Source organism: Vespula pensylvanica, chromosome 9 (genome assembly GCF_014466175.1).
Source record: "Vespula pensylvanica isolate Volc-1 chromosome 9, ASM1446617v1, whole genome shotgun sequence".
Classification (NCBI taxonomy): Eukaryota; Metazoa; Arthropoda; class Insecta; order Hymenoptera; family Vespidae; genus Vespula; species Vespula pensylvanica.
The window spans coordinates 256,042-280,725 of record NC_057693.1 but is presented as its reverse complement, the minus strand read 5'-3'; the positions used below and the strand labels follow the sequence as shown (position 1 = coordinate 280,725).

General features: G+C 33.6%; 1 protein-coding gene across 3 annotated transcripts; it reads left to right on the top strand.

Moving 5' to 3' along the window:
- Positions 1-385: 385 nt before the first annotated feature.
- Positions 386-24,568, top strand: LOC122631701 (inward rectifier potassium channel 2-like). Of its 3 annotated transcripts, XM_043817701.1 has the most exons (11): positions 1,562-1,579; positions 7,839-8,127; positions 11,150-11,264; positions 11,365-11,603; positions 12,087-12,360; positions 12,436-12,628; positions 12,699-12,920; positions 14,034-14,269; positions 14,333-14,631; positions 14,833-15,101; positions 24,342-24,568. In XM_043817701.1, the coding sequence occupies exons 2-10, from the start codon at positions 7,955-7,957 to the stop codon at positions 15,092-15,094; spliced, it is 2,013 nt and encodes a 670-aa protein (XP_043673636.1). In that variant the 5' UTR covers positions 1,562-1,579; positions 7,839-7,954; the 3' UTR covers positions 15,095-15,101; positions 24,342-24,568. The 3 variants fall into 3 exon arrangements, with proteins under 3 accessions (XP_043673634.1, XP_043673635.1, XP_043673636.1); XM_043817699.1 differs by lacking the exon at positions 7,839-8,127 and having other exon boundaries at positions 386-1,579; XM_043817700.1 differs by lacking the exons at positions 7,839-8,127; positions 24,342-24,568 and adding an exon at positions 15,266-15,417 and having other exon boundaries at positions 386-1,579.
- The last annotated feature ends 116 nt before the right edge of the window (positions 24,569-24,684 follow it).

Sequence of the window (24,684 nt, the reverse complement as noted above, 5' to 3'; positions counted from 1 at the left end):
AAAATGGAATAAAATAGAGTGCAGAAGGAAAACAGAGACGAGACGCGGTATCATTGTGTAACGTTATCTACGAAATACTACGGTAGTCGTGGAAATGATAATGGCGCCATTTTTTCTCGCGAAAAGCTTTTGTACTTACGTACGTAAGGACCGAAGTCAATAGTGCGTGGAGAATTTGCAAGAGGTGGAAACGGTGAAGAAGAGAGGAGAAAAGTGAGGAAAGAAAGACGAACGGAAGTAGCGGTTCCTTTCGCGGTTCTGACCGAGAGTGAGAGATACCTACATAAGAGTAGAACGCCGGCCGGTCTTATAGTTCGTTGCTTACTTCGTTATAGTGTTATCTATCGTTTTTTCTTCCTCTTTTTATATATATATATATATATATATATATATATATAGTTTTTTCTTCTTTTTTTTCATTCCATTCTTAACTACGTTTAACAAGTTTGAAGCAGAAGACAAATTTTCGAAGATAACTTTTCTTTCCATGTTATTTGTTTTGATTAACCTATTCAAACCGAACCTTTCCAAATCGTCGTTTATTTTTGGAACTGTAACAATTACGATCGATATTCGAAGGATTAAACGTCTCAAGTTAATTCGCGATTCGGTAAATCGAAATAATTTATTTAACATGATCGTATTAGATTGAACGATATTTATCCGATAAAATTTATACTTGAACAAAATATCGTTTTAAAACGATCCGCATTTCGATTCAACTCGATCAGGAAGCAATAAAGGAAGATGTTAAATGAGAATAGAAAAATCGATAGAACGGTTTTAAACGATCGTTTTCGACGACAGATGCGATCACTGTTCCTATTAAAAATCTTGCAAGGTTGTTCGGTTAAATTTTTGATCGAATAAGGAAAAAAGAAGAACAAAGCGAAAGGAAGAGGAAAAAGGGGGAAAAAGAAGAAGAAGAAAAGAAAAAAGAAGAAAAAAAATGAAGAACGAGGAGAGTGTTGAACGAGGTGAACGATGGACGTTTCATAGTTGGTTTAGTTGATTTTCAAGATATCCGTCGAAGAGGAGAAGATAAATAGATTTTATATAGATTAGGATAATAAGATATTTTATTTCGATAATGTCCGTAAGAACGATGGACAAGGCAAGAAAAAATATATAAATAAAGAAATAATCTAATGGCACGTCTTGCGAGTGAATATAAACATATTCAAATAACAGTGTGAATAAATTTATCGAGTAACGTCGATCAAAAAAGAAAGAAAGAAAGAAAGAGAAAGAGAAAGAGAGAAAGAGAGAGAAGGATGGAGGATTAAGAGGATCACGAAATGCCGACGATCGACAGGCTCGTAACGAGAAGAAACGCCAATGAAGAACCGGAGGAACATTCGACGACAGATACGAACACGGGACAACCAACAAACGATTTGAATGTATCCGAATTGTTAAGACCCTGTGGTGATGGTCGTGAAAATGTTGGGGAACCTTGCCTCGAGGAAACTGGAAGAAATGATTCTTCGAGAGAGAAACGCAGTCTTCTTGGTAATTTTCAAAGAAGAGCCTTCAACAGGATCAGCTTCAGAGGAGAGTCCGGACCTCTTTTGACCAGGTTAGAACGAACTTTTAGCTTAGTTACCTATTTATAATTTTATCGTCTTACATACAGAGAAGGCTATCTATTTTGAGAATTTTTCGAAATGGTTCAGTTTTTTTTTTCTAGTTTTTCATAATAATGACTTTTAATAAATCAAACTTTTTACAATATAGATTTTGTAATAGTAATAATAATGATAATAATATTTTGATAATAGAGTTATTCGCTTCGTAGTTATTATAATGAATTTTCTTTTCTTTTTTTCTTTTTCTTTTTTTTTTTTTTTAGTCTTACATAAAGAACAAGAATCGAAGCATTTTTTATACTTTGTGTTTGATGAATTTAGATATAATGAAAATAACAGAAACACAAAGTGGACAAGATTTTTGATAACAATTATTTCTAAAGGAAGTCGTTTTGATAGAATCGGGCTCGATTCTGTCTAATTGTTATTAAAGTGTTAAAAGTTATGCAAAAAAAAAGAAGGAAAAAAGAAAGTCCTCTAGTTTTTTTTTGAAAATGTCATAAAAATTATCTTTAAACTTGACATTGTATTTCAATTATCGCAAATGCTGTAAATATACGCTACGATGATGAGTATGAAAGAAAAAAAAAGATAAAAGATAAACAAAAACAAGGAAAGAGAAATAAATTGGAATATATTTTGAATTATTGCATCTTATCGCAAATTTTTTTGCAAGAACTTTTGTCGAATGAGTTAAATAATATAACCAATGAGTTAAATAAAATAGTACGTTGAACATTCTCATGCTGTTCGCATTCGTAGATCGTAGAGCTTTTTACGAGAAATGAAGATTTGCTACCTTCGAAACTGTTATTTTTGCGAAAAGTAAGTGCTAGCGAGAAAATACTGGCAATTGTAGCGATAACCATTTTATTCTTTTTTTTTTTATATATATATGCTCATAATATAACTTACAATTTGTTTTGAAAAGAAAAACATTCGATAAATACTTCTATCGAATTAGATGATAGAATTATCACGTGGAGTTATCATCAAACACATTCTATTTAGATCCTTTGCTAGCTTCAACTATAACTGTTGAATGATCAAATATACTAAATCTGTTTTACATAGTTTTCTTGGTACGGATAGATTTCAACAAAACGTGGTATGTTCGAATGATTTTCTGGGTTTGCTTGTTAATTGCTCGAGTATCGTTTTATGTTTTTTTCGACCGATTTTATTTTCAAATCTCTATGTAGATCATCATGACGGATGTACCATCGTACATCGACGATGCTGAGTATTATCGATTGAGCAGCTTATATTATTATTATTATTTTTAGTTGCTATAATTCATAACTCGATACCATACGTTCAGATGGATTTTTTTCGAGTTTTACCAAGTTATTGTTAATTACCTGTGTTGCATTGTTCCATCATTGTATTAAGATTAGTTCATACTTTCTGCATAAGTTAAGTTATGGTTGATAATTTAAGGCCTATCAATAGCGCCTATAGCGTTGAAACAAAATATATTTTTGTTGTTATCGTTTAGTACAAAATTAATATAGAATAATGGAAACAATTTTTTTGTAGCTCTTACTATATTACATTATTTAATCATTACACTTTTTGACATAATTTACTAAATTCATGTACTATATCGTTCGTTTTCGTCTTAAAACATGTATACTACCTTATATTAGTAATTAATATTATTTTATAACTTTTATCTTTTTTTAAACCGATAAATATGGTAAATTGTATTTTTTTCATTTAGATTTTTTAATTTCTCTTTCAAGAATGTTTATATTAATTCAGATTTAATTATGACGCTGCTGTTTAATCGTTTCCTCATGATTTCCTGTAACAATTGTTTCAGTGACACGATTACTTATAATGTTACGAACATTGTCGACAGTTTGTGGTGGTCGGCTTGACTTGGCGCTTTTTCTTCTATTAATACTTCATAAGTGTTAGTTGTTATCCATAGGCTATCTGTTAATACGACCTTGCTTATTTATCGTAACAATTGCTTACTCAAATCTATGTTTTTTAGCCTCTTTAGATATTTCTATGTCAGTTATTGTATCAAAAAGCTGTCTACTGAATTATGCAAAGCTTAGATTTTTAACAATATTCTTGGATTAAAACGGCATCGTGTATTATTTGTTTAACTAAATTATATGTTAACGTTATTTACGTATATATACGTTACTTACGTTACTTATTTACTTTAACTCGTCATTATATGTCTTATCTGCACGACAAATATGATGTAACGTTTACACTAGTAACTTACTGTACGTCTTACTTCTACAACGTCTTCGTGAGCAACTTAACAATTATTTTTAGCTGAAGAAAAATTGTATTTTGATTAGGAGCTTTTTCTTCTATCTACCATACTTACCTTATGAATGATCCTTTCGTTATGGTCATTTATATATTAATATATTAATAACTATAATATATTAACTCATAAATATATTAATCACTAATAACACAGACTTACTGATTACAAATTAACTCATTGCTAATAGACATTGACCGACTCATTGATTGATTGACTTAGCTACGTGCTTCCATGTTTACTGTATCAATTGCTTTTTGAACTTTCCTGAGTTTTCAGGATCACTTTAAATTATTGACAAAGTACTACTATAGCTGATATGAAGAACACGTTGATCCATATTCTATGATTCCACGTTAGAAAATATCAAACAATTTTTTACAGATGAAAAATAAAAAAATAAATAATTAAATTAAAATGTACCACGAGATTAACTACTCGTCGCATGAATTTACAATTCGATACTAAAAGCTATGCGCAGCTCTGTCGAATGATCATTCCTTACTTTTCCTCCCACAGCCCCTAACATTAACCAAACCCCTCCACCCCATTTTTAATACTGCCAAAAAATCATTTCCTGCCAAAAGATCATTATTATCACTTTGACCGACCGCATGATAGCATTATTCATATTGATCTATTCTATTTAATAAATTATGATAAACAGCTATGAAATTTATTACATTGCTCGATTTTATTTGTTGTTATTCATAATTGTTAGGCATTATAATTAATGCTCGTATTAATTACACAGTCCATAATATCAAGTAGAAACTTGATAGTTTCCATTATCGTATTCGCCGAGAAATAGTGAAACGGAAACTAAGTTCTTTGTCGAAAGGATGGTCTGTGGTCATTGATAAATAATTTCCGTGGCGATAAAGAAGCGAAGTAGGTTAATATCAGATGTAAATATGTGAAAGTCCCGTTAAATGCTCGAAACACAAAGTTTTAATAAAAAGAAATGTTCGAGTTATATCGAATTTTTATGAACTCATTAATGATCGTTATCAATCGTTGTGCATTCCACACGTTTCTCTTTTCTTTTTCTTCTTTTATTCTTCTTTTTTATTTACTCGTTCGCTATTTCGCGAATTATCATTTAAATAATAAAAGAAAAGAGGATGCAGTAAAATGTTTCGATTATAATTCAATAATATTATGCGAGGATATATCATTATTAAAGAGAGATAATGAAATATTCGATATTGGTTTAATTTGTAATTCATATTAGTTGAATCGGATTATCGTATACACCTGATAGCGATGGAAACATTTCTAAAATAATATTATATTTTCATTTAATATTATATTCCTGCAAACATTTATAAAATCATTATTACATGTGTATGTGTGTATGTGTGTGTGTGTGTGTGTGTGTGCATTATGCATGAGTTCAAAGATATAAAAATTTTTAAAGATCTTTAGTACGATTAAAAATTACTCAAAAAATCATTCGATAAGAAATATGTAAAATCTTAATTTTTTATTCTTTTATTTATATTGCTACGATCAAACTCTATTCTTTTTCTTCCTTTTAATTATTAATATATTTCATATATGATCTATAAAATGTTATTCCATTAGTTTTTTCTTTTTTTTTTGTATTCACTGTAAAGCGGTCGGAAGATACATGTTTTGACTGTTTTTGTAGAAATACGAAAAAAATAAACGACGAAGTTTTCGGAAGTGAGACTCGGTCGGGGAGACGCCAAGCCGCGGAATTTTCGTCGATAAGCTCGAAAATACTTCGTCGCTGAGAGATCTAGATCACAATGCGTTTTATGAACTCCGCGAAAATAGCATCACCATGTTCCCGTTTCCCTACCATCCTCGGCGGAAGTCTTTCTTTTGCTTGACGAGAATAGAAGTCTCTAATTGCGGAAACCGTGGCACGCCAAAGAGTATCAGGGAATCCCGTCCTCCTAGTTTTACGTCCGAACCACTTTGAAAATGTTTGTATTTAGACGTAACTTTGTTACTATTAATCTTGCACAAAGAGAAGGAACTTTTCTCAGAGAAAAGAAAACACGTTTCGCGGGATCATATATACACACATATATATTTACGTGCAGTGTTTTACTATCAAAATCAATCACATTTTTTAATATGACGTATTGAGAAAAGGAAATTAATTGTTATCGTTAAATAATTTTTCATAAAAAAAAAAGAGAGAGAGAGAAAAGATAACAAAAATCATTGATCATCGAATGTTAGTTTTTAATCGATCTCCAAAAAAATTTTAATTCCAACAAATAAGTAGATACATTAATAATCGTCTTAGAGATCAATTAAATTGTAATAAAAGTTGCGAAGTGTGGCATCGAAATGAACTCAAGGCAAAGAAACGAATCGTCGAGGAAAGATCCCAAAAGGACGTTCTTGGCCTAGAAAACGAAAACTGTCGGCCGCGAAAATCGTATCGTTCGTTCTCGAGACAGTGCCAGATCGCGAAACATTTCGCCCGAAAATATTTTGTCTAAGGGTAATACGCTCCCGTCGATCTTTTGTCTCTGTCTCTTCTATTACAGTAGAATAAACAAAGGTGTCGAAAAGTATGAATATAATAAATTTAAAAAATACCATCAATTGTATCAATCTCGAACGCATACTTTGTTATCTGTAAGTTTTTCATACAATTTTTTTTCTTTTTTAAATGAAACAACATACGACGTCGATCGTATTTAATCTCATACGTAATTTTACATAATATTTCTTTTCTCTTTTCGACACGAACAAAATAAATTTAAGGAATGACGTCGATCGTATTTAATCTCGTATGTAATTTTTTTCGGTATAAATAAAATAAATATAAGGAATGACGTCGATCGTATTATCCGGACGTTTCAAGCGGATATGCTTTCAAAGTAATATCTTCTTGAACATTTTTTTCCAAATGGTTTATTTTATCGCAAACTTTCTATTTTGTGTTAATTTTTTCGACAGATCCAACTATTCCAATAAGACAGTAGAGTATTATTCAGCGTGTATCTCGCCGGCCTTAAGCGGTGCCAAGCCGACGCATAGACGACACGAAGAACGACGAAAATCGGTTCTACTCTCCAATGACTCGAAATTCGATCGCGCAGTACTAGACGAGCTGTTGTTCGTTAACGAGCGAGTTTAATTAGCTCCGTGCACCTCGTTAGAAAATTTCGTCTATGAAACGGCACCACGCGAGAATGTTCCGTATACTTCAACAAAGAGATATCGATATGGTCTCGCGTTATTATTAAATGGATCTATTTAACGCGATATTTTCGTTGGATTTTTAATAATTAAAAGCCCAACGATCCTAAAGATTTTCGTATTGTAATAATTCGTAGGATTTTACGTGAGTTAATCTTATAAAATTCGGAATAGTTGGAAGAACATCTACTCGAGAGACGGTTAAAAGTGAAGTGGACGCTAGCCAAAAGAAGGGAAAGTGAGAGTGCGAGTGAGAGATAAACGTTTGAATAAAAGTGGTGGAAGTGGTGCGGGAGTGGGTAGAAAAGAAAAGAAAGAAACGATCGAGAATAATTCGATCGTTCGAGATCGAAGAGCCGAATGTGGTGCAAACGACTGATCTGGATATTTCTTTGGTTGTGGACTGGCTGCGACGTGTGGCTTTAGCAATGAAGCGAGCTGAATGGCGAGCAGAGCGGAGTGAAGAGCCTTTGGGACAGCTGAACTCTCGGTAGACTGTCCTTAAAGCGATCGCTCTGCACGGCCATCTTGAATAAGATTTAATTTTAGATGACCGAGCCTTCTTCGTGCTACCGAAAGCCGAACGACGAGAGATACATACATACTAAACTTCGACAGATCGACATTGACGAGATAAAAAGAAAGGATTAACGCTACTTTTTGCGTTTGGATTGCGTGTCTTTCTTTTCCTTTTCTTCTTCTTCTTATTCCTCTCCTTTTTCTTCTTCTTCTTCTTTTTCTTATTTTTTTTCCTCTTTTTATTTAAGAAGAAACATCTCTCTTCCTTTCATCTTTATGTCCATCGTATCCACGGACGTCACTTCTATTGCGATAAGAGAGACCATCGAGAAGAGAGACGTTTGAATTTAGCAGAAAAACAAACATGGCCACGGCAACGTCAATCTCGCCGAGTGCGTCGGACGGAGAAAAATTACACCACCTTGGAGATGGAGGAACGGCCTTCTCCGGCTTGCGCAGAGCACTCTCGCAAGTTTCGATGCTCGTCCTTAAGGCCACGACTTCCGGAGAAGCCGCTTGGCGAGAAGAATTGCTTAAGTACGCGAGTCAAATCCGATGATAATCTTTTCATCCGATGATAATTTGAATATTTTCTTTGATATTCGACAACAAATTAATAATTGATGATACCGAAATTATCAGGATTATCGATATAAAAGAGATACAGTGCAAATAATTAAATACAAGGTGATCGAAAGAAATCTAAATTGTAGAATAAACGTTTACTGTATCATTCGTTTTTATTTTTTATTTATGTTTATACTATATATATATATATATATATATATATATATATATATATATATACGTGTACATATATATAGTAGACATAAGTCGCAAATGTAGTAGATTAATATTTATGAGTCGATTTTATTGAAAAGAAAAATAAAAAATAAAAAAGATCGTACAGAAAAATTTTATTCTACAATCTTGATTTATTTATTTAATAGGCATACTTTTCAACTGTACCATAATTACTGAACTATCCTATATAAATACAAACATACGTAGATAAAATTCATTCATCAGATTTTATACAGAAGGGTTAAGATGTGAAAAAACAGTAATGGTTATAAGTAGAAAAAGCATTTGCATAATTTTCTGTATGATGATAATGAATGATAAATTCTTTTCAAGGAAGCCTATTAGAATTAGAGAAAGAGAAAGAGAAAGAGAGAAAGAGAGTGAGTGAGTGAGTGAGTGAGTGAGTGAGTGAGTGAGTGAAGCGGAAAGAATCGTCGATTTAACGAGCCAAGAAAGAAGACATAAAGTCGCGAAGTGAACATCCGTTTAATCTAGACCAGAGACGATCGCCGAGTTACAATCTCGCCCGACGGTTTATATCATTAGGTTTATTGCCACCGGTTATCATAATCGCCGACGATTTCTTGTCTCGTCCAGACGGACACGATTCGTCTCGATGAAGATAAAACGAAACGATGAGTATCTCTCTCGAAATTTTCGTGACAATAATTCCTTTAGAAACGATTTCTATTTAACTCGATCTACGACTTCTCATAAATATCGAAAATTACTTAAGCGATTCATATATATATATATATATATATATATATATATATATACACATACATACACATATACATAATTTATCCTGAATTTAAATTTATCATCCTGAATATCTTGTACTACAGACAATAAAATTAGATATAAAACGAATGATATTTTTTTCTAGGTATTTTTTTTTAAGTTACCAAGGCTATTGATGTCTTTAAACGAAATCGCAAATTTCTGTTAATGCGATTTTGTGTCTGATATCGAAACAAGCTCGCTTACCTATAAGAATGTTTCAATATCATCGAAATAACAATAGAATAGTTAATAAGTTAACATTATTTTTGAAAAAGATATGCAAGGTGAAAAAATCGTCATAATCGAGAAATCATTTTTTTCGGTACTTGAATTAAATTGAACGAAACGCTCAAAGTAAAAGAGACGATCAATTTTTGTAATACCGTTTGATAGTAAATTTTTCTTTATGAAATAAAAATATAATTACATAGAGAAGAATAATCGTGAAGGAGACGAGTTCAAAGAAATCGAAGGCAAAGACTCGAACTACCTTTGATGTGCGATATGGAACCAGACTCCTTATTTCGTAAACATACGTCGTCTCGTTAATCTCGATCGTCTAGACTCTAGCCTTTAAAACTAGACTAACGTATTCGAAAAATACTCTTTCTTAACAGTGTTTTATTTCCAACGAATCTTACCGAGACACGGAGGCGCGACTTAACTATTTATAACGATGCTCAAAATCTATTAATAAAGACTATCGAAACGACGAGATCGAAAAACGTTAAAACAGTGGATTGACCTTCGACCGATGGCTCTTTCTTCGAAATTCAAACTTCATTATAATCTATTACATCGATTACCTTGATCCATATTAAATCTAACGTTAGCACTTGTTAAAAACTATCGAACGATCATTCGATTCAAAAGAAATTAATCATAGATCGTTAAAAAATATGTAAAAATTTGAACGGGATATTTAATTTATAAGTGCAGTCAATTATATCAATTGGATCGATTTTAACTGCAAGTTTCGACGTCATTTATGATAAATCGTAGAACATATGAATCATAAAAAAAAGTCGTGATTCGTTTCAATGACGCTTCACTGGCAAGTTGCCGTTCGACGATTTCGTTGTGGCGCCGCACCTTTAAGCATGGCCTAGACCAAGCGATAAATTAGAACCTAATATATTTTCAATGATATTATAATTTTACGCAGTGCTTCCTCTCATCTCTTAATAAAAACGTACGTGGTAGTCGCAATTTGTTTTAATGCGAAATAAAAAAGAAAAAAAAAAAAACAAAAAGAAATCGAAGAATTCGCGATTTTGTAGTTATCGATAAGTTGTTTGTTTTACTTTCATAAATTACGACTATCAAGATCATCGAAATAGAAACGAAAGATAGCTTCTCAATTTCAGAAATAAACAACGAGATCGTCTACACGAATAAAAAACCTTTTATCTTTCTATATTTTTACGAATAGATATAAAGTGGATTCTTCTTCTTTTTTTTTTTTTTTAATGGAGCAAGCCATATAATACGAACAATGCAGTAAATCAATTTTAGTCAATAACTACTCTTATATACATTATTTAAAGGATCATTAATGACTATTATAGATCGTTTTTATATATAGATCGTAATTGCTGTATATTTTAACTTTTAAGAGCTATCATAAAAGAAACTAATCTAATCTGAACTAGATTTCATCCTAGTATTTCTTTTTATTTTAGAAATGAGTAAAAAGAAACAGATGCTATTGAAAGTTTTTTGCTATTTAATATTAGATAAAAATTAATTTTCTACATTGCAAATAACATTGCGATGGTTACGATAAATAAATTTTTGTTTGATATTAAAACAATGTTTAAAGAAAAATTTGTAAAACGGATATCTTTATAATTTGTAAAGAATTATTTTTATTACATCTTTTTCACGTATCTTTCTAATATTCTTTTCTTATTCAAAGCCTATGCATTTTCTTATATTTTGATTTTTCTTTTTGCTTTTTTTTTCGAAGATATCGTCAAACCAGATTCAGTTCTAGAAGAGTACGTAAGAGAGTAGTGTTCAAGCATGGAGATTGCAACGTCGTTCAAGGAAACGTTGCTAAACGTCGTCGTCGTTATTTGCAGGTGATTTTTTCTTTTTTTTTTTTTAGAAGATAATTAAATAACCATCAAAGTTAAACTCATTCATCTCGGTTAACAATTTATTTTCTTTTTTTTTTTGCAGGATATTTTCACCACTTTAGTCGACGCTCAATGGCGCTGGACGCTTCTTGTTTTCTCGATGAACTTTTTACTTTCTTGGCTCGGTTTTGCTCTGATTTGGTGGTTGATCGCTTATAGCCACGGAGACCTTGATCCACGTAATTACAACTCGCCGAATTTTACATTTACTCCTTGCGTCCAAGAAATACATAGTTTCACCAGCTGTTTCCTCTTTTCCGTCGAGACACAGCACACGATCGGGTAAACGCAATCATTCTTACTTCTATTCTCGTTCTTTTGTGTAGTGTATGAACTTGTGTTTTATTTTTCTTTCATTTTTCAACACGCACGGAATGTTTTAATGTTTAAAGTAACGATGCACAAATTATGAATCGTTATTAATTATTAAAGCTCGTAAAATTTTCATGAATCTACTATAGGCATACAAAACGGTATTAACTTTTCCAATTAATAAATTTCTGTTCGATTTAAAAATAAGAGTTAAATAACAATATTATCATCTTTATATTTACTAATATAATCGCAAAAATTTCAGCATCACTGCGTTATGTTATGTATTTAAAAAAATGTAAATTTAAGTTCTTTTCTTTTCTTTTTTTTTTTTTTAACTGACCTTGACATTTCTCTAACTAGAATTACGTACATCGTAAAATTAAGTTCAAAGTTCAAAAGTTCAAAGAGAAAAGAAACGAACTCGTATATTAATATCGTATCATGATGCAGATATGGCTCTAAACACACGACGGACGAATGTCCAGAGGCGATATTCGTTATGTGTATACAATCGATGACAGGAGTGATCTTACAAGCCTTTATGGTCGGCATAGTATTCGCGAAGTTGTCTCGACCGAAGAAAAGAACGCAGACCCTCCTTTTCTCGAGGAACGCTGTAATATGTCAGAGGGACGGCCAATCGTGTCTGATGTTTCGCGTCGGGGACATGAGAAAGAGTCATATCATCGAGGCCCACGTCAGAGCACAAATGATCAAAAGAAAGGTAGGCAGCTCAAGTATTAAAAATATATTTTTATTAAAAAAAATTATTTTACTAGTTCGATGCAAAATATTTCAGGTGACGAGAGAGGGCGAGCTCCTACCGTTCTTCCAAACGGAATTAAAAGTCGGCGGAGACGGGGAGGAGGACAAGATATTTTTTATATGGCCAACAACGATAGTTCATAAGATTGATGAACATTCGCCACTTTATCATATATCCGCCAGCGATATGCTTCGAGAACGTTTCGAGATTGTCGTTATTTTAGAAGGTAAAAACTTTAAATTCGATGCTGCAACATTCTAACTCTAGTACTATAGCGTTTTCAATTACGATTGTAGGTGTGATCGAATCGACCGGTATGACGACGCAAGCTAGAAGCTCCTATCTACCGTCGGAAATTCTTTGGGGACATCGTTTCGAGCACATTATCACATTCCGTAAGGAAACCGGCGAATACGAGGTCAATTACAGTCTCTTTAATAACACTTACGAGGTCGATACTCCCCTCTGTTCTGCAGCCGATCTCGATCATATCAGAGCGATGCATCGAGCTAAAGGAGGTAAACTATTTTATAAATTATTTTATAACAGCGCAAACGCTATGGATAATAAGGCTCATTTATATACAACCGTGCCGTGGCCGTTCCGCGTCCCGGTTGGCTGCATCGGATCCGAATTGGTTATCATAATTTTATGACGTAACAGTTTATACATCATCCATGAATGATCCGGACATTTTTCGATCACATTTGCTAAGCAACCGATACTTTTTTTATTTCCACGGAGAGGCCACGGCCGCAGCACGGACTTATATAAACGTGTCTGAACATATCTCGTCCGTGTATGACTTTATTAATTTTTAGGAGCGTATTCAGAAACTTCAGATACTGTAACACCTGGACAATCTCCGATAGTATATAAATGTTTGGATACGGGACGGCCACGGCACCGTTATACTATATAAATATTAAAGCACGAATCATGTTCGGACACGGAATGGCCACGACGGCGCGGTTGTATTATAAAATCAAGGTTGATGAACAGCCTTAAAAGCTTCGTATGATATATAATATTGAAAAGAGGACTCTAAGAAAAACGATGCTTTCCGTTTGGTTAGAGTTTATCTCTATGACAAAAATCATGGTAGTTACTACCTCTTGTTGCTGACTTACAGTTTCTGAATATTTACGTTCTCTTTATGAAAAGATTACAGATACATTCTGCCGAATAAATGAATTACTAAAGGTCCATTCAAAAAGTCAATTTTTGACCGCGATTTTCTCATACGATGACAACGATTTCTACTTTATCGATGGTGGTATAAGTAGAAATCGTATCTAATTGTTATTAATTTTCTGACAAAACATCTTAAAAAAAGTGCTCGAAAATGGCCAATTTTTTTTTCTTTTTTAATATATCAGGATACTATTTTATTTGTGATAAAAAATTCATAGATAAAAATGTTTAATCGTTCGATCTTGACGAGTAAAGCCATGATGTTAAAATAATAAGTATTTACGAGCGAACAAAAGAAATAAATTCAACAAGATTCCGATGCACGATGGCAAGTATCTGGTGAATTAAATTGTTAAAAACTTAATGGAGATTACTTCGAACGAATCTTAAACGATACCGTCGAAGGAAGTTTGATTATTGTTTCGTGCTCGTCGCAGAACGCGTTAGTTCAGGTGCATTTCCATATCACGACGTCTCGAGCAGTTCTCTGACTACAAGTTCCGGTTCGAGTTTGGCCTCTTCTCTCGGTGGTCTTCATATGCATGCACCTCCGTTGACTCCACCGACTCCGATTCCGGTTATGATCACCGGTCCTGACGGCACCTTGAGACGAGAGAGCGTAAACAGCGTGCAAGTTGAACCAAGACGGCCAATATTTTATACTCCCGACGAGGTGAGTTTCTTCCTGTTTCCTTGCAAAGATATAGAAAAATTTATGCCAACGAACGATTTATAGTCGATCGATAACGAGATTGCTTGCGGAGCTACTCCCGTCAGTCCGGAAGAATCAAGAGTGCAAGAGGAATACAATCGTGCCTTGGAGGATATCAATGCGACGCTTAGAAAAAACAGAAAACATAATTGCAAGGATGAGAAGAAGATTCATCGGGAAGGCTCGAAGAGTACTCTCGATTCGAAGAAAAGCGACTCGAGAATTAATATCGAAGGAATGAAAAGATCAACTTCACGTCCGACCATCGATCAATGTCAAGCTCGCAATAAAAAGTCATCCTCGAAGTCGACTTTGGATCCCAGGTAACGTGCTGTTATAAACACATTCACTATACTTAAACGTAATGGTTATTAATTCTTATAAGCGAGTTTAAAAAATTCATATTTAAATAAACGAAAAAAAAGAATATGTAGTGGCTTACGTAACAATGTAGTATTTAACGGTAAACATGATGTATAAAATTGTTTGGCAAACGTAAGTCGTTAATCATTTTGATTTCCCAGACATAGCAAATTTAAGGGCTCGCATGAGTCTCTTCGCGACGCTATGCCGAGGAGATTGAGTTTGTGCGACGGTCACAAGGCTAAAGACATGCAAAAGAAGACGTCCTTTGTATTGGGAAACGAAGAGGAAATGAGAAGCGTAGAGATAACTATACCAACGATATCAACGTCGTTGGGAGTTCCTCAGCGATTAGAGATCGTCGTCGACTCACCGGAATCAAATCATCGCTTGGAACGCGTGAATGCGTGCGAAGACGTCTAATTTACAGGTAAGTCTAATTACGATATATTTAAGAGACTTTATATTTTTAAACTATGAAAAATATTGTCGTATTATTACGCTTTAAAAATAAACGCTTTGTTCCATCTCGAAAATACGAAATTTACGATCGTAAATAATGTTAACTTCGTAATATCTCGTGTATTTTAAAAGCTCAGGAAACGAGGGCGGGCGAAGGACGTGTATTATTTATCACATAATTGTTCGACTTCCTAAAAATATATCCAAATTTACGAACCATCGGAATCGTCATCTAAATTGTTTTTAACTAGAATACAAAAGACATCATACCGAGAGACTTAGAATCGCTCATGCTGTTTGATTTCCTCCTATCTAGCCTGCATCCTTTTCTTATTATGATTTAAATCAGGGATAAATTTACATGAAAAACAGATAGAGATTACATAATTATAATTTTATTCAGGAAAGAACGGAAGTCTTCAAAGTATCTTGCAAATGAACAGACGCATTATCGTCCTGAGACTGTTTAACACTGACAGATTGCTGCGCAAATCGTTTGAACTTTTCTTTCTCGTTTCTTTCTTTCTTTTTTTTTTTTTTTTTTTTTTTAACAAGAACCCTGCAACTTTGTTTGTTTAATTAATAAACATAACGATACAGACTTTCTTTCAAAAAAGTACATAACAAGACCATTATGCTTTTAAACGTTATTATAGTTAGGCGTAAAAGTTGATGAAAAATTTGTGATAATTTTTCATTTGCGAACTAGTGGAGTCCACGAAACGGGGTCAATATAAGAGCTGACTATTCGTTGGGAATCATTCGATCGCGGTAGTTCGCGCGTTATGATGCAATAAGCACGTTCTACGATTGCGAGAAGGGCAGATGGATGAGTGGTGGTTTAAATGAATACGAAGAGTCGTGGATAGGTTAGACGACGACACGACAGGATGAGTTTAGTGGCGGGAAGTGCCCTCGTTATCGCGCCAGTCAATTGTTTAATCTCAGCTCCTCCTCCTACGCTCGCCGTTCTCGCCTTCCCTTCCTCTTCTCACTCGTTTTACAACTTCGTTTTCTATCATCTGTCAGCTCGAGCGTGTGCGCTACGAACCATACCGAATCGAGCCGAGTCGAACCGAGATGATAATGAGAGTTGTCCATGACACCCCGCGAAACGCGATAAAGTGGCTATCGAGTTCCTTCTGCACGTACCCTTCTCTTTTCTTCTTTCCTTCTTTCCTTCCTTTCCTTTTCTTTCCTTTCCTTTCTCTTTCTTTTCTTGTACTCAAATTCAACTTGACTGTTTGAATGGACAGTAATAGATATACAGCTTATCAAGTTACAACGACCCCTTTTTCTACGTATAACAATGAGCGAAGAAATATTCTTTTTCTTTTTTTTTTTTTCATACTGTATAGAGTAATCATTTTGTTAGTTTAGTCCGTGATACACGTTTGTACTTTACACGAGCTTGTTCTCCAGTTTCCTCGTATTATCGTTCATATCGTTTTCGTTTTTAATTAATCAACAACGATTGGATTTGTTGTGAAAAGATTAAATATTGTGTTATGCTTTGTGTTATCAAATACACATTAAAGTTGACGCATTATTTAAATAAGATATTATTAGAAATAAAATATTATTGTTGGAAGATACAGTTATTGTTTTCTCATGAAATAATATTTCATTTTAATGACTCTGTTATTTTTAATTATTTATTCTAGCAAAAAATATCCAATTGCGTTTTAAAGTTAACAAGCAAAATTCGTGAAGTTTTCGTATATTTGTAAATTTCTACTTTGTTCTAACTAACAGAGAACGCTATGAAATCCAGGTCAAATTTCATCTCACGATCCTCGAAATCACAAGCTAGTTGGCTCGACCTTCCGAGAATGAGGTCATAAATGTCGCGATTGTCATGCTAATTGTAAACCTTGGAGAATGAAATTCCATCGACTCCATCGGTTACCCTATGGGAATTGTAGATTATATTGCTCGAATGTATGTACAATGTACGCGTGTAATGTGGGTCCTTTAAGTCGAGTCAAATTCGACTTGCTAAAAGCATAAACATACAAAATCTTATGAACGTATTAATTATTTAATAATTAACGAATTTTTACAATTAATCATACTTTGTACCTTTTATAAATCAATTTTTGTGTCTCTAAAAAAAAAAAGAGATTATACTATATGAAACTTATAGTGTAACGCTATACTATAATTAGATATAATTTATACATAACAGGCATTAACATAGGAGAAGAAAGAAACAATGAAATATTAAAACATTAGAAATATATATAGATGAGTGTAGACGACTAGAAAATTAAATGACATTATTAGATGGTTAAGTTAAACAACAAATCTTTGACAATTTTCTTCGCAATCGTCGTGCTTGGTAGCAGACATTGTTTCTCACGACAATAGAGAGGCGATACTCGAGGATCACGAAACTGGGATAAGCATATCGTTTAGCAAACGTAACGTAACTTACTCATTCATTTTTTTTTCTTCTCCAAGCACATCCTCGCTTTGATAGGTCGGTTATTCCGAACCTGTCAACTGAGAGACACTCTATACCTAGCTAACTCCCTCTTGTCCAACCTCGCTCTGCTCTGCCTCGCAGTAAAACGTTTTAACAACAAGAAAAATATATTTGAAGGAACGTATCTCGAAGTTTTATCATTATTAACCATGATTCACGAACGAATCATCGTCAAGCGAAAAGATCTCATCGCATAACTTCAAGGAAATAATATTTTTCAATGATTAACAACGGATAATCAATATTCCCAGAAACGATTGGATAGATACTTCGGTAAAAAAAGATCGAAAACTCCTTTTGCACTTATCTTTTTCGTCCCACTCGTCGATTATTCGCACGCTATGACTAATATACCCGGAATAACCGGAAACCGGACGTTTCGTGGGGGAATTCAAGAGACGAGATGGGGCTTGCCTTCTCCTTCGAACTTTCTTTTTCTCTTTCTCTCTCCTCGACATTATTTTTTTTTTTTTTTGTTATTTTTCTACTTCTTTTGCTTTATTTCTTTTTTTTTCTTTTTCTTTTCTTTTTATTCCCTTTTATTTTTTTCTTCTCGTAAATCTTACATTCGAATTATTTTATACAAACGACGAACTCTCGCGTAACGCGCGTCTCTCGGTGTATCCTTCGTAAATGCGCGTAAAACGGCACCGCATTATCTGCACTTCTCGTGGCAACTAGCAAACGAGAGTAACATCGGTAATTACTCGTCTGAATCATCATCGTTTAATTGACTCGAATTAAAATTGCTACGAAAGAAAAACAACGTCGTTGATCGACGTCATTGATCTCTTTGAATGATAAAATAATCCTTCTTTTTTTAAGCAGAGATTCGTTTCGATATATCGTTTCGTAATTTAACGATATAATTATCGCGAATGAAAGAAAGAAAGAAAGAGATGTTAGATACTAAGAGATATTTAGATACTGAAAGACAACGTATATGTATAATATATGTATAATATAACTATACAAACTCTATTAAAAATGTAGTCACGTATTCTATACACGTATTCTATACGAAAAGTCAGGAAAAAAAATGAACGTATATTCTCTGTCTTATTTGACATGTCTTAATCAATACTTTTTATGATTTTTAAATATAGTTACTATTTTCGTTTATTTATATTCGTCCTTTCAATTTTATCTAATTTTTGGTTCGAGTATATCGGATTTAAGATCATTTTTATTTTAATTAATCGTAAGCAACTTTATTACATTACTTTTTTTATATAGCAAATTACATATTTTACGGGTTATGATTTCAGCAGAAGGCGTTAAACAGTACGATATTTTTTATATTCGGATAGCAATAATGTTAAACGTATTGCAATTAGTATTAAGTGGAGAGAGAGACAATAGTTAGTAAAAAGATAAAAGCGAGTTCAACAAACAATCCACCTATCTAGAAGTATTCTAAGCGATGATCAAACAAGTGACACATATCCCGAGAATACCCGATTGGCATAGGAATTTAGAAAGGACGAAAACGAAGCTGTCCGATCGTGGAAGGTTGGAAAGTGAGCCATGAGCGTCGTTTATTTCGATACGTACGAGAGAAGATCAAAAGCGAGTTGCTCTTGCCGTTTGATTTGCGTGTTCCCTTGTTCGACTCGAAAGTAATAAAGCGAGTAATTATGTAAACAAAACAAAAAAAAAAGAAAAAGAAAAAAAATGAAGACGCAAATTTTGCTCCACATTTGTTTAGTAATTACAGTCGACGTGTTCGCCAAGTAAAACGTTCCAAAAGAAAGAAATTTCTTGTCGAATGAGAACGTTCGTCGTTGTTCGTACGATGAAGATCGTAGTTGAAATGTCACCATTGGGTTTTCTGAATCTCCTATCTTGCTTGGCATAATTACTTATCATCATAAAGTGTGTCTCTTCTGTTAGTAGAGACGGGTAGTAGTTAAGAATATACGGGTACTTATTTAAGAGAAAGACCGTCACGAATACGTGGCAAATCGATCTTTTATACTAATCATTGTCATACGCATTAGATTGTTAAAGTATTATATATAAAGTATATAAAGATCTTTTCTAATATACTAACATATTTTTTTTCTCTTATACCGCACCAAGAGTTCTTCGAATTTTAAAAATAACAAATCTAAAGTATACCACTATGCAATATAAATAATTTTCTCGAGATTACATAACATCGTACGACTATATAAATCAATTACATAAATCTCGTACTACCATGTATGATACCATGATCAATCCTCTTTTTATAATACTTTTTATCAAAGTGCATCGTGAATCGTCGAATCATTGCTTACAAGATCTGATCGACAGTTAAGGAAATAAAGTGTCAACGACACGATAAGTCAATAGGAAAACAATACTATAAATTATTTTATTAACAATAATATAACGTGATAAAAACGACGGGATCACCGTTAGAGAAACATTTTGACGACTGTCCCCCTCTCTTTTTCTCTTGGGAGACGTCAAACTCAGAAAACGAGCAGCTAGAAGACCGAGACAGATCGGCGATCTTCGACAATAAGAGTCAACGCGTACAACGATGAGGATGAGAATGAAGAGGAGGAGGAAACCAAAGTGGAAGGAGAAGAAGTTGAAGAGGAGAAGAGAGAAGACTAACTGAGAGAAAGGAGAAGGGATAAAGGCGGGTGTAAAAGGTGCCGGTTGACGTCACTGGACAGGCTTGCTCGTGGCTCTCTTCGTTGCATTCGTCGTATGTACCTACTACATTCGCTTAGCAAAAGCGTTCGCAGTTTCGCGACGTTTCGTCGACGTCGTCGTCGTCGACGCGGCGAACGCGCGGGACAGTGTCTCGATTCGTTTCGAAACAAAATTCTACGATTCTAATCCGTAAATATAGGTGAGAAAAAAGAGAGAGAGAGAGAGAGAGAGAGAGAGAGAGAGAGAGAGAGACTGGTCTGGAAGATCGAGTGAATGGCGGGACATTTAAAATTCAAATTTACACGAGCGACATCTACGAGTGACGTCGGTCGATCAATCCACCACGTGTTCGCGTCTCTTATTTTTCTTCTTAATCCGAAAGGAGAGGATTTTTTGAAAAAGAAAAAAAAAAGAGAAAAGTAAATAAAAAACTAATCAAGAATATACAAAGTTCTGAATAGGATGAACGATAAGTTGAAAAAATAGTGTGTGTTGTTTCTTTCTCATTGGTGAAATTTTATAACAGCGTTCGTGGTCGTCAATCGGTTAAGAGAAGACAGAGAGAAGATTGAGAGAGAGAGCGAGAGAGAGAGAGAGAGAGAGAGAGCCATCGTCATCGTCGTTGGTTTCGTGAGGGAATGCGCTAATTGATCAGCCGTCTACGTTGAAAGATCGACGTCATTTCCAGCGGAAAGACAATGAAAGCTGTGCGCAAAAGCGTGCGTCCGGACGGGACGATCGGTGATTAGTGACCGGTAAGAGGATGCGAATTTTCCAACATCCGATCGCGTGTCGACCTCGTTTCGGACGATATTCGATCCATGTCTCGTGTATAGGTATCAAGCATATGGATCGAGCTGTGCATGAAAAATAAAAAAGAAAAGAAAAAACCGAAATACCACGTATCAGTAAAAATCAACGATTCAAGACAATTTCGCTTTTTCTCTCGATCAACTTCGACTCGCTTCGATCATTCGAGAATGCGGACGACAACATTGTTTTTTCACTTTCGAATACGTATAACACTTACGCATTTACGTTACCTCGATATATCTTCGAACAAATATAATACTTAAATATATGATTAAAAATGAGTTCGAATGCTTGTTAGTAAATTTCTTTTTCGTTTCTACGTGTATTTGAGACGAATTAGAAAGGAAATGTTACGACCGTGGGAAAAAAAAAAAATAAAAAGCGTTACCTTGCAAAATCTCTTCTTTACGAGGAAGAACGTTTCAGGGACACCGTTAGTTGACTGATGAGCACACGCCAATGATAATGTGTGTACATACGTAAGACGACGTTAACCTGATGTAGCGTGACGCACACGTGCGCGATTATTACTATAGATCGTACTCGTATCTATGATTCTACCACGTATCAACATGATATAGATAAAGGAGTATTATAAATCGTTGCTTGATATTGTTTTCCACGATTATTTTCGATGATTAAGAAAGTAGTTTGAAAAAAGAAAACGAAAACAAGTAAATGATACATATATCTACAATTTCGTAAAAAAAAAAATATATATATATATATATAGTAACATATACGCCGTGATAAAACGTTTTATTTAACTTTAATTAAATGTGTCTTACGTATTCTACGTAGGTAAACGTTAATATGTATGTACTTACATACATATTTACATAGGTGAAATAAAGCGAACTTGAAGAGGGAGAAAGAAAGGAAAGGGACATCGGGAACACGTAACTATTGGAATTGCAAATGATGTTCCGATTTACATATAGAGAGTAAAAGCAGTGGAACGTGTAAAAGGGGGAAACGACACTCGTAAGAAAAGTAGGAAAATGGAATATTCATAAGACAAGAACAATGAGAAGAATTTTGATCGTAATATAACTACTGAAATCGATTAAATCACTGATTAATCATTTTATTTAATTAATTAAAAATTTTGTCGGATTCTTATCGATTTATCGTTCGAGAAAAAAACGTTCTTTTTTCTACATTTTTTTTTTTGTTATTTAATGTAATATTTATTTTCTATAATATTAAAAAGTTATCTATGCCTAGTTAAGATAAATATAGATAGACGATTAAATGTTGCATATAGGTTTGAAAAAAGATAGTCAATAAATATTAATTAGAAGAATAATTCAATTCGATCAAAAAGTTAAGTAATCATTTTTCTTGTCGTTAAAGGAGATTTTCCAAATGAAAATTTATCAATGAAACACAATCTTTCTATCCTCTTATTTTTCTATTTTTAATCATTCTTGCTCGATTTTCCGTATTTCATTATAAACTATTTAATGTTTAATTTAACAGCACGTTTTTACATCTAAAGAAACTACATTCTTCTTCAAATTACTTCACATTTCATAATCAGAATCTATTATCAATAGAAAAGGAATTTATCGATAAATTATTACTTAAGATAATAATAAACTTGTGATATATACCGTTGTTGTTGTTTTTTTTTATCTTATTGAAAAGTTACTTAAAAATGTTGATGAAAAATATCGTTAAAATTTTCAAATAGGATTTTTTCTTTTTCCCACGGGTATACAATGATAAGAAATTATCGTTGCGCATTTAAACGCATTAGCTTGGCGACTGTGACAGAAGGAAAGTTTCAAGGTCCGTGTCGCTTTCGCACGTCGGGATCTATCTGAGAAGTCACGATGTGATCGCGCGAGAACACGACGCGTGGCCTCGTAAATGTATATGTGAGTTCGCGCGCGCACGTTATCCCCGCCATAAGAGGTAAACGCCATGGCATCCGTTGGCAACGAGATCTCATGCAACGGGCGCGAATCCGATACAGTTGCGAGTACGACGCGCTTACGTGCGTCCGTCGTCCCTTGAAAAGCCGAGAAAATCAAAACGTCGGGTAGAACCGATTCGAGTAATAATCTATCTTATTTATCTCATAGATACCTCATCATAGTCTATGTGTCTAGATACAAATGTAGATACTGTGAAATGATAAATATCTTAAGTGAGTCTAGAACCGAGCCAAATGCTCTGAGTATTTTTTTTACTCGATATGGAGATTAGTGTGCCGTTTGAACATATATGGGAAGAATTAGAAAGAAAATCGAGCTTTTCTTGTAAAATTGTAGAATATAACATGGTTCTTTTTTCAGTCAAAATTTTATAAAAAGAAAGAAAAGAAACGAATACCCTATAGATATGTATTTGATAAATCCGCTTGTTTTACGTGTCTTCTGAAAAAAATCATAAAAGTAACTCGATTTTGAAACAAGTTGCATTTGTTTGAAAATCTATTATTATATCGTCAGTGTATCGTAAAATTCAATTTTGATGATGTTTACAGGGTTGATAAAAAAGCTAGTTCTATGAGTATAGATATATTCATATTATTCTATTTTTTGTTGTCTATTTATTTTTTCTTATTTTGTACTCATCATCTTTGCTACGAATTCTTCTTGCAAATTTCTTTTTTGTTCTAAATTAAATTTAATTAAGGATCGAATAATTTTTCGTAAAATGTACGAGATACTTTTCAATTCAATTTTCAAAATCAATGAATAAGTTTTATGAAATAGTCTAAAACAAAAAAAAAACTAAAACTATTAAGTTTTACGATAAATAATATATCATAAAATTTCTAAAGATTCCACGAAAGCTTCCACTTTGGTTATAAATAGAAATGCTTTTTATCTCGGCGAAAGGATCTCTCTTTCTCCTATTCTTCTTTCTAATCCTCGGTGTGCTCTCATGCACGTGATTACGCGTATCAATGATTCTGAGAAGAATGCGACGCGTAGCTATTGCAATAAGATATCTTTCGATATCGAATCGTACCTTTTTTTCTTCCCTCCATTATTTCTAATGACTAAAAAGGCATCGAGAAATGAGCTAAAAATGTAACTTTACGATTATAATTATTATATATCCCTTATAAATACATTTTTTTCCTTTTTATATTTAAACATATATACCTATGTATAATGCACATTACTGTATATAAGTTTAACTATCCAACATTTTTTAGCATGAAAAAATAAATCTTTCTCTCTCTCTCTCTCTCTCTCTCTTTTTCTCTAATTAACGTCAACGAACTTTTAATCGGTGCAGAGTCAAAGGACGATAGGATAAGCCAGCAAAGAGAAGAAGGACGTGGAAGCTGCCGAACGAGAAAGTAAACGCGAAACGAGTTGAAGCTATGGCGGATCACAAAACTATATCCTTAGCGAGTAACGATCGCGACTCGACTATGCGTGGTGATTTCGATGAGCGTTCAAGACGCATTTCATACTGATGTTCAAAACAAAGGAAATAAAAAGAAGGTAGTGAGAGAAGAACAAAAAATTCCTTCGAGAGTAGCAAAGTCATTGATCGTGTAAAGCTGAGACGCAAAAAAAAGAAAAGTATGTTGAATAGAAAAACTATGAAAAGTTTGAACGTAATGATGAAAGTG

Bases quoted from the DNA above. Each gene is read 5' to 3' on its own strand.
- LOC122631701 (XM_043817699.1), top strand. From the start codon at position 1,299: ATGCCGACGATCGACAGGCTCGTAACGAGAAGAAACGCCAATGAAGAA. The intron at 11,604-12,086 runs GTAAACGCAATC...ATCATGATGCAG, and splicing joins GAGACACAGCACACGATCGG to ATATGGCTCTAAACACACGA. The intron at 14,270-14,332 runs GTGAGTTTCTTC...AACGATTTATAG, and splicing joins TATTTTATACTCCCGACGAG to TCGATCGATAACGAGATTGC.